The sequence below is a fragment of the Diadema antillarum genome, unplaced genomic scaffold (genome assembly GCF_040938485.1).
Source record: "Diadema antillarum isolate AM-2024a unplaced genomic scaffold, OU_Dant_1.0 seq00000552_RagTag, whole genome shotgun sequence".
Lineage (NCBI taxonomy): Eukaryota > Metazoa > Echinodermata > Echinoidea > Diadematoida > Diadematidae > Diadema > Diadema antillarum.
Window position 1 is genome coordinate 423,266 of NW_027271496.1, and position 11,502 is coordinate 434,767.

The 11,502-nt window shown below is 40.1% G+C and overlaps 1 protein-coding gene across 1 annotated transcript in view; it reads right to left on the minus strand.

Annotated features, from left to right (window-relative positions):
- Positions 1–1,967, minus strand: part of LOC139734935 (transcription factor AP-2-alpha-like) — a 123,130-nt gene extending 121,163 nt beyond the window's left edge. The window contains exons 1-2 of the mRNA XM_071645712.1: positions 1,815–1,967; positions 673–1,117 (exon numbers count right to left, since the gene is read on the minus strand). Of these exons, the coding sequence (XP_071501813.1) occupies positions 673–1,117; positions 1,815–1,967 (598 nt within the window). The remainder of the gene's footprint in view (positions 1–672; positions 1,118–1,814) is intronic.
- Between the last annotated feature and the right edge of the window lie 9,535 nt (positions 1,968–11,502).

Below are 11,502 nucleotides of genomic sequence, written 5' to 3' on the forward strand. Positions count from 1 at the left end.
AATTACAACTGACTGAACCTCAACCAGCTTACAATCTTATAAAATTATTACTTTTTATGATTTTTTTTTGGCCATTTCCATTCTCTGATTTCCCGAAAAAAAGGGTGCTTGCGTGTTCCGTTAATGCAAATTGGAACCATACTATTTCATTTCACACCATACATGTTTTTCACAGTGATCCCGTTCATAAACTGTAAGCGTGATTGTCAGCTTCAAAAACACTTTCCTTTCCCAAACAGAAAATAAAGACATCTACTTGGTTTGAATTGCTACGATATAGTTTTTCTCGGAAATAACCGAATTATTCTAAATACCAATGCCCTCGGTAGTGTAGGGAATGTTGTGGTAGAATCAGTGTGTAGAGTTGCTCACTTAAACGCGGTTCCTTTGAGAAGGCCTATTCAGTAAATCGCTTCCCAACGAAAAGAAAACGAATTCCTAACACTCGAGAGATAACAGCCACCCAGCGGTGGTAATGATTTTCTTTGATCGATTACAAGAACGAATGGATGCGAAGGGTAATGGATTTTAAGGGATTAAGTTGTAAGGCTTTGTTGAGTTGTGAATGGAGCACGTAAAAATAATAAGACCAAGAATTTCAAGCCGAAGGATTTCAAGAGGATGCTGAAAAACAAGTGTGACTTACCGTGCCATCGTCCATCGGATGTAAACCGGTCGGATGGTGTAACATTAGATCGGTTTGCTCAGGGGCGAGTGCGTGGGGGCCCCCGTGCACCAGTACGTCGGGCCGGCGCACGGCTGAATAGTCCCTAGCGGACGGAAGCTGCATGCCGGGGTGCTGAAGGTGGAGGTGGTCCGATTCATCCCGGCGGCCCAACATGTGCTGCGTCCGCTGTTGCGGGTGGAGCTGATACTGATGTTGCGGCTGCGGATGGATCGGGTTGAGGTGCGAGTAGGGGTCGGCGTTGACGTGCGTGTGGTGAAAGTCAAGCTGGGACTGGGGCTGGGGAATGTTGTACGGGGGAGGGAAGTAGGGCGGCTGGAAGTCCGTGGTTGTAGGGGTATGCGAGAGCCGCGTCGCCGGCGAGAACGAGCTGTTGCCGCCGACGGAAGCCGTACTGAATCCAGGCCGGTGCGATATCAAATCCGAGCGTTCCTGCGGGAAGAGAAATCACATAAAACGGGCGTAAGCAAATCATGAAACGTCAGCGCAATTGAAAAACAATCCAAGCTCGAAGTAGATTAACATACAGACGACAAAATCTTGACGAAATACTGCATTGCGAATTCATTTGTCGTGCAAAGTGATTGTGACGAAGAATTTCGCTGGCATCCATATTGTGAAAACTAAGCAAAGATTAGACGATGTAGGCAGAACGTTCCTCATTTCGGTGGCTGGCTAGATCACGATTTGCCCAAAGTAGTGTGCTTGCTATGCTACAAAAATGCTACAACACTTGGCAGGAGGCAGTAGACGTAGGCTAACACGTCGTTTCCTATTGAGGTCAAGAAGAATACGATGTCCAAAGAAATAGTAAAGTCCACTTGTGCTACAGGCAATGTAACCCCCATCCCCCGAAAAAAAAAAGCAAATAAAAAGAACAAAATTACAACCTGTATTGTGGGGACTGTAAGCACAGCCGTCGAAGCCATGGCGCTAGAAAAACTATAAATTCCGCACGATTCTCTAGAATTGAGGCGATTATTACGAATCCGTGAGCAGAGCAGAAATAAAGGAGGTAAACTGAAGACAAAATAAAGAGACACGACACGCGAAGGATGAGGCAAATTGATCGCTTTTAGTCAGTAGGCAGCAGGCGGCGGCGGCGAGAAAACAAAACTAGGAAACGGGCACGGGAGAGGTTCCCCGTGCGCTGAGGTCGACGGACAGGTAAAGAGTGATCTCGTCTGGCTGGTGAGTGGCAGAGGCCAGTGCGGCATGCCGAGTTTTCGCTGCGAGGCTCGCGCTTCCCTCTCGCCTTCACGCCGAGTTCATTCTCTGTCATTGGACGGAGTGGTTGATGGGGGTCCGCCGATTCCTCCACCTCTCTCACAGCCTCTCTCCTCGGGCCTCCACCTCCCTCTCCTCCTCCTTTCTCTCTCTCCTTCTCCCCTTCTAACTCTCCTATCTACAAACAGTTGCCTCTTGTCCGTCTTTTGCTCTTTAGTGACAGCGGATAGTTGGGCGGTCAGGACAGCGAACTGTGTTGTGGTGGTCGAGGAAAAAAAATCAAAGAAAAACATAAGATGAGGACGAAGGGAGTTTGGTGGAGACCAAGGAGCATGGGGAGAGGGGAGGAGAGAGAGGGAGGGAGAAGGAGAGACAAGGAGAGACATCGCCTGCAGCCAGTAGTAACGCAGCCTAGCAATCCACGCCAAGTCGAAAATCGTTCAAGACGACATGGTCCGAATGATAAAGACCCTTTCTGAGGGGATTCGAACCGTGATACTGTCATGTATTTTTATCAGTCACTCCCCCCCCCCCCCCCCATCCTATCATTTCCCCTACACACTAGAATTACAGTACTTCCAATTAGAAATAATAACGATATCTTTTTCAAAGTAGAACGCCATGGCACTCATCAGAAAAGGTGTTTCCGAAACAGGACGGTCGAGACCTGTCGTTCGGGAGAGCTCCCCGAGCTTTGGTCGGAACCTACCGTGTACTTGTCTGTAAATCATAAAACATGACATGAGGCTGAAATGTTTTGCGCACGTTTTAGGCTACATGCACCAGGATTGATACCTATGACAGTGCCCTTACCTGCGCCATACCGACGCCGTATACTTCGCCGTGGAGGCGCGTGGTGATCGGTGGGGCTACAGCTAACACGGTGAAAAATAAGTTGAAGAAAATCCAAGATCGGATTCCGCTTGGGAAAAAAGAAAAAAAAAGACGCAAGAGTTTCTAACTAGGTGTCAAAAGCATGAGGACGAGCGGTGAAAAGATCACTCTGGGAAATAAATGAGAAACTGTTGTTGACTAAGACACTGATCCAACGAGGTTTTTCACTTCGGCGTGCATGTGTGCATTTTTAGGCAAACTTCACTGTAACCCTGATCAGAAGAAATTTTCAGAAGTCTCCAGTATTTAGCTCGAGGTGTTTGCTGCTCGTAGGCGGTATCCGGATCGTCACCCTGCCCTGTCTCTTTCATGTGTCGCGCGGCGATAGTAGGTCCAAGGGTCTTGGCGAGTATCCAGCGGGAAGGGCGATCTCCTAGCGGCGAGAACTGGCCAGGGCGGACAGCCGGGCTCTGTTTGTTTTGTCTTGCCTTCACCTACACACAAAATTTACCACCAAGAGTCAAATCGCTGCCGTCTTTTGTGATCACCCGAGCATCAATGTTCGGTGAATTGTTTCTGTTCAGACATCCTCGCGTGTATCGGCGCTCCGGTGTAAGCCGTGCCTGCAGTAAGACACGCACGAGATTTCACCTATGTACGAAGGATGACTCCGCATGCAAGGTTTCTAGGGATGCACCTAGCGCTCGATAGGGGGAGCCCTTTCAACCATTGGGACATCAAGCCACTGTTCGACCTGGTGCGACCTCGTCGAGCTATCTCCGTTCGCCGAGCACCCGGGAGCTAAACGCGACGTGAATGGCCCGCTAGACACATTTTAATTAAGCAAGTGTCGTGCGCGAATGACATCTCGTGTCCGTTATAAGACGCGCGCTTCTATTGGTCAAGGAGACAGTTCAAAGTCTACCTGTCATGCTTATGCAAATCTGCACACGCGCTTGCCGGTCTGCATTGACAAATCAGAGGACAGACAGCTGAATAATTATGATCTCGAGAGCAATGGGTGGGAGGAGATTTTGGATATTAGTTTTGGAGGGTGGTCTTCGGAAACAACTTGATACCCCGCCATCGACCAATGGCAAACCGCGGTCAATAGCCTCTGAGCGGAAAGTGGAAACTTAGAAGAGAAGCGTTCGAAAACAACGGATACGAAAAAAAAAAAGACAAGAAACTGCAACTGTGTTGAGGAATGTATGAAATGTGGCCACGGATTCTTGACGAATAACGGTTCTTTCATGTTTGTTTGCACAAGTATGAAAATGGATTTTCCATCTTACCTCGCCCCCTTCAAGAGGAAGAAGAAGACAGTGTAGAAAAAAAAGCGGCAGAAGAAAAAATAATAACAAGAACAGAAACGTATAAGAAATAATCAAATGACGGACTGTTTTGCTCCGAGGCTTAAACATACCATCGTGTGCATTTTCTGGGCAAATCAGGACTTCAAATAAACAACAATACGAGAGTAAACAAAACACAACAAAAATTATGCAGATCCTATAGCTTTTGAATAGCCTCTACCAGTTATCTTTTCATTGCGATCCTATTGAATGACTTTCCATTCTTGGCGGATAAAGTTCTAAATAAACAAAAGTTAAACAAAATGTATGAATACATAATTATTGAAAATTTACTTCTTGATATATTTCATATACACATCGTGGGAGGTTCTGACAGAGCAAACGAGGATGACAATGTCCGAAAGGAAGAACACATGTGCATTGAGTATCATTGACCATAGTTATGTTCTAAATATGACATTAATTTATCAATTCAGACTTTAAAGACATGTCACATGCCTAACACATCCAGACAAAAGTATTAAATAGATTAAAATCAAGGAGTTTGTTTCATGTTCTACCTTAATTCTGTGTGGGTTTTGTTTTTTTTTTTTTTGGTGGTATCATAATTTCTATTTCTCTTTCTATTGAAATACAATTTTCAAATATCGCACTTTAGCGAAACAGCTAATTCATCAGATCTCTCTAAAATAAAATGCAAGATTTGACGTGACCTATCGCGTATGTTATTACCCGCTTCATTTTTCCTTTTATTTCAAGTATACATTTTATATTAGAGGGGTAATTGCAATTAATTTCTATAAACGATGTGTAAATTGTCAAAACTTGCCACATTGTATACTAGTTTGATCATAATCAATTGCTTGAAATTCCAGGTACAGCCATAATGCTGAGAATTTTGCTTTTAGAAACAGTATAACAGACCAAGTTGGAAATAGAAGAATTATGTTATACATTGATATCAAAATAAAACGTTAATATGAATGAACACGTGAGAGCGCACACACAGACACTTACACACATACACACATTAATGTACATGCGACAGGTTGTAATAAATTAAAACGGGTGACTACTATTTCTCTAACCCTTCCCCTGCCTATGAGTCAAATGTGCACAAATTTCAGTCACAACCTATGAGCAGGTAATATAATGCGGTATGCAGAGGATTAAAGATGTTTTCAAACTAGGTTTGTTATGTCAATCATAAATACTGTGTTTATTTTCTGTATCAACGCACAATGTGTTTATCGAACATTGGGAGTAATATTCCTCATTCCGTAATTACAGAAACAACTAATGTCTATCCATTAAACAATACATTGTATGATTAGATGTGGATGATATTCTTGGCGATTTCTAGAGTTAAAATAGAGGTTCATGGGAGATTAGAATTCAACTGAAATTAATCATTTCAAAGTAATATAATGTTATGTTTGAGCAAGAACAAGAAAAATAATTCCAAACGTTTGATTTACCCTAGCTTTTCTAATTTGTAACAAAAAAAAAAGAAGAAGAGAAGATACGTGTGTGCTCCTGATGTCTTACTGTGAAAAACCTCCTACCCTGCACACTACGTTATGCTTCTGTGATTGTGTCGTCAGACGCCTTATCATGTCTTTCAGAAGGAGGGAAAAATTGTTTCAACAATGCGTGTCTTCATGATGAATGCGATGTTGGTACGATGTATAATAACCGATTGATAAATTAAAACTGCAAGTTCGAGAAATGCTCTGTCGGTCTGCATCACCCTCCATCACTGTTTGTATGTCTTTCTGTCTGTCTGTCTATCTGTCTGTCCTATCAAACATTAATTATCCATGAGGACACCATAGTTACTCATACTTGCAATAAATTTGTCATTAGAGATATTGCTTTGATTCATTCCTTTAAATCATAATATGATAAATAGAATAATATATTATCATACAAGTGTTACTACTCTCTGTTCCTCCGTGTTTTGTTAAGTTCCTGTTTTGTTCGGGAGCTGCTCAGATTTGATGCTAGTCATCATATTGAAAATGATGAAGCAATGAATATTTCGATTTTTAGATAAACGTCGAAATAACTTTTCATTTTATGAAAACAGACATGTTGTGTAGTGTCAAATTAGTATGGATACGAGCACAGACTAGGTCTACATCCTCACGTTGTACTGCCCACATATCTGAATTCAGTGCTGACACGTTGCGTAGTTACTGCCTTGTCCGACGGCTATTATCGCGGACTGGCTGTCGATCAGCCGTGGCGAGGGGAACCTCTCCCGAGTGCTCTCGGACAATCTGCGGGCAGTTTGACGGTCCCTGCCTCACCTTCGGACGGTAAGTTTATCTGGCGTGAAATTTCGAAGCAAGGTCGACAAATTTGGCGCTTTCCCCAGACTGTGACTTTTATCGGGCATCAATCAGCAAATTCCGTGTTTGGTAACATCCAGGGTTTGATTCTGGTTATGCTTCCTTTACGACGATTCAACAAGCGGGGACCTAAACAACCCTATTCAAGTTCCAACATGCATCTACATGTGCCGTGCGTATGATGTTCGTCATAAAAAAATTTCTTTCCAGCATCGACATGTCATTTGAGTCCAGTCTTTTTTTATCGAAACGATTTCATCATCACATTCCTACCTTATATTAAAGCTTTGCAAAGTTCAATTGAAATTGAATTGTAAATGAAGCCTCGTGCAGAAGCAACTGCAGATAACAAAGGCTCCGGAAGATGGGTACGTGCATCGGAGCGTTTCTTTCCCTGATATTGATTGAAAATATGATTTCGATGAAGCAAGGTTATCCACAAATCTCCCTTTCCCACGATAAGAAAGACCAAAATCAAGCAGGAATTTAAATAGGTGAAGATCATCTCTTTTTCACCAAATGTGAAAGGCGGAGAGCAACTGACACCATCATGTTTGTGATACGATGGCGATTCTGGTTGTGTATAGCCATCTGCGGATAAAATCGCAGGAATTAAACAGGGATATACTCCCCTAAAGTAAGTTCCCGCTGTGCCCTTGAGAATTCTTGAAATATCGATACTCATGAACCGGTGTACACAGGGAGTTATGATACAGTTTATCAGTTCGTGAAATGACTAAATCATATTCTGTACTACAAATTACTTTTAGAGGACTCAGGCAGCTTATATAATTCTTATAGAAAATTATATTTTTATCACGTGCGCTTTTGAAAGTCCACCTAAAATGATAATATCGTAAAATTCATCATGAATTAATTCATCAAGTTATTAGCTTAGGAACATTAAAGGGTGCATTGTGACCGCGTAAATATTTACTTATTTTTATCTTCCGTTTGTTATCAACACCTATGCGTCTTCATGTAAAATACTATGTTCTGCGTTTCATGCAGAACATACATCATACATGTAGCCCTGCTTGTTTGCCATAATAGCACACACCCAGACGGGGCTTTGATCACGTTGATTGTGTTTTCGCCTATTCTCTACAGAAACACGCAAATAAATAAATGACAATGATTACATGATTAACAAAATGAATGATAATTAGGATAATGGTGATGATGCTCTTATTTCATTATACATGTATTGACAGTTAGGCTCGTCACATTTTTTCTCTTTTCTAATTTTGAATATAAATATAATGTTGTTCGCTTTGTTCTATATGCATAATATATGGTTTGCACGTAATTCATCATTTCCTGTTTATTTTCCATTTTCACTTGTTTTAAGCGCTAATTATTATCATTATAAAAACTGATTACAACTTCATTACTCTTCTTTTTGGGCATCCTTTCTAAGAGAGCCATATAACTACAGAAAAACGCTATCAGAATCCATTTATACACTAAGTTGTGTCCAGATAAACATACAAAGGTATGACACCTTGTTCAGATATGATGCAACTGGCAGGATTTGAATCAATTAATAGCTCGACTCCGGACGAAAGATTTCAAAGCTTTGATCATTACGCCACAAAAACTTTGATCTCTACGCCACAACGCTCATCTCAGAGAGAAGCTCAACACTGCTAGGAAACTAACGGATTAGTTCTGTAAACGCTGAATCAGTAGAATGCATCTCACTAATCAAAGCACGCTATCCATAAATGATAGGAAACAATTCAGAAAAAAAAATGGCTGTGCCTGATATTGCTAATGGTATAATAGCAAAATTTTGATGTTGTTTTATCATTATCTCATAATCCTGAAATATGAATATCTCAAATAGAGAATTCTTATCGTAATGGATTCGTTAAAAGCGAAGGAACAGACACTTCAACTGATTTTGATGTAAGTAGACATGCATTGTTTTGGAGAATTGTATCCATGACAACAAAACATTGCAAGAATATTCATTCTCTCACCTCGCAGAGACCATTATACATGTATTACAATGTGATATAGCTTTGTCAGGTATTTGACAATGGTTTTTTGACACACTATCGCCCTGGCCACACAATGTGTACAACTCAAAACATTAAAACACGTCTTTGTTGCAGACACGTATGGGAGTGCTAGCGTGGACTGATTCCTGTGGCCACTCGGTAACCCACGCGACAGGTTCTTATAGCGTCTTGTCATCCCGGCTCCTTAGCCTTCGCCGTTCCGCTCGGAGACACAGTATATCCAGTCCCGAGCCAGAACTGTATTCATGCAACGCAAAAGGGCCAGTAATTGGTGTTATTCATGTCTAACGGTCAACAAGCTGGTAATGCTGTTCCCACAATAATCCCACGACCGCAGCGGAATAGCGGATTGAAAGAAAACATGATGTAAGGATGTAGGCCTCTTCGTGCCCATTCAATCAACTCGTTAAGAAAAACTGGCACTAATTCGGCCGTCTTCCAAAATACGCTGCCGAGCAACAAAGGCCCGGTCATGTGGGTACTGCGGGACACAATGCGTGACTACTTTGTGGCAATACTGGTGTTCTAATAGAATCCTTTTACAAGTCTGAGAGTGTGTGTTAATAGGATCCCTATTGAATGGATTGTATCGCTTCACAATGAGATGACGACAGGCCTTCCTCCACCCTCCAGTACTACAGACAGTATGCAACCGTTAGAAAAATGTTATGTTTGAGTCACATGCTCATGCGCCTGTTAGCGTAAGTGTACATAAAATTATTATGAACATTTGTGTGCGTGTGTGTGTGTGTGTGTGTGTGTGTGTATTTGAATGTATTTATGTGAGTTATAGACAAACCCATGTTTTCCTTTCGATTCAATGTAGATTTGATTTCTTCCTTTTGCTGTTTTGCTTTTGTTTTTTGTTTTTTTATTTTTTGTTTGATTGTTTGCTTGTTTGTTGGTTTTGTTGTTGGTTTTGTTTTGTTTTGTTTTGCTGTTGTTTTGTTTTGGGGTTTTTTTTTGGGGGGGGGGGGGTGGGGTTAATTTAACCGACTAATTGTTGAGTTGAATGAAATTATGAAGACGTAACATTGTCAGGAACAGTTCCCGGGACCTTCCATCCATATACATTAACACTGAAGACTTTGCTTTTAGACTTGTTTCTTGTTTTACCTCGTCTTGTTTGTGGACTATACAAAATCCATGGAAAATGAGCGTAACTAGAATTTTAAGAGTGACAGTAGAAGAAACGGCATGCTATGGATTCAATTTTGTGTTAATAAACGAAAACGTCTTCCAGTTTCAAGTGATGTAAGCTGGATTATCGAAACTATCAGGAAAAGCAACTCCAACGACACAATAGGGTACTCTATCTAAGGAATAAAAATTGATGTTTGTGTGTTGTTTCTGAAGCTGCGAGAAGCTCGTTTTTGCTAGAGATTCTACGAAGTAATTGGCTTGCAAATATTGGTTACCATGACAACGTCATCCACCGACAGCCAGCATCAGCAAGTGTTGCTATACTCTGCTGTAGTGACTGGGCTGCAAGGGCGTTGGAAGTGGCGCGAAAATTTGAATATTAACATGCTCTTTACATCTTTCCTTTATAGGGTAATATATGTCTAACTAAGGTCTAACTTTCGAAGTGTTTTTTTGTTGTTGAAAATTTTGCGTCCAGTGCCCTCGGCTTTTGTCTTCTTTTTTTTAACCTTTATTTCTTCAGGGCCAAAGTTTCATACCAAGCCCTATTTTGTATTTTATAATTATAGTAGGTGTCTGAATTTACCTTAAAATGACATAAACGCACACACACACACACACACACATTCATGTTTATTTATTTAAAGTAATAAAACTTAAAGTACAATGAGACATCAACGAGTACAATCGGACAATGAAAAGAATCTAAACCAATGACTTAACGACTCTATCCTTTAGTTTGTACACTACAAAGGAGTTATGAAGATTATTGATTTTGTCAACGGTTGACTATTTCATTATTACAACTCTAGAAGAAATTAGATTCAGTGCTAATAAGTTAAAGTTCTATGATATCTATTTCATATCCAATCTAAAATCAACTTCAACATCTCCTCTTGTGTTAATTAGTCCAGTTATTAAATGCAACTACTAGTATTATTTTTTTCCTTATAGACACAATTCTAACTACAAGTACTTCTACCACTAAGTTTTCTGGATAAGTAAGAAGAATAAAATAAAAATCTCCAACAGTCTCCTGATATCCGTTAACAGTAAGATAAACCGTGAACCATCAACAGTTAGTCAAAGAAAAAATCCAGTGCAGTTAAAGATTATCTGTAAAGAAAGAGTAAATTTCTGTAAGTACAACAATAAAAATGTGATCAAAATCGGATGAAGAATAAGAAAATTATAACATTCTGATTTTCCCTCATTTTTCAGGAAACAGTTCTTGAACAGTCAATTTGAATATGCAAATAGTGAATTATGATGTCATCCTCTCATCCCATAACTTTCCATAGAAATTGCCCATAAAATTTTGACATTTCCAGTTTTTCATTCAAACTCAACTACGCCCAGTGTCAAATCCTGATATATCTAACTGATCTTTATTCTGAATTTATTCAACCGGGAATAACATCATGATTACACTTAAATAACAGAAACATTGAATTTTCTTCATTTGCTGTACATATCAATAGAAAATTTTGTGGTCCTGACATCCAGCTCACTCATTAATTTGTTTTATTCATATACCAACTTTTTATGAATGGTTCTGTAGAAATAAGCGACACTTCACAAATTAATATAAGCTTCTATAATTTTCTTGTCCGATTTTGATCAAAAGTTTCATTCTTAAACTCGTAAGATTTGACTCTTTCTTATCAGACTAACTATAACTGAACATGAATTCCTTCTTGAATTGATCTAGTTGATTATCAGGGGGTTTTTTTTGTTTAAAAAAAATCAAACAAATGTATTCTTTGATGATTTCATTTAATTCTCTTAGACAAGTATATCAAAAAGACTTCCAAATCAAACATTAGTGGTTGGAATACACTTTTAATACACTTGTCTTCTTTGTTGTTTGTTGGGAATTCAGTAGCTCGACAAAAGGCACGAATTTTAATATCCAA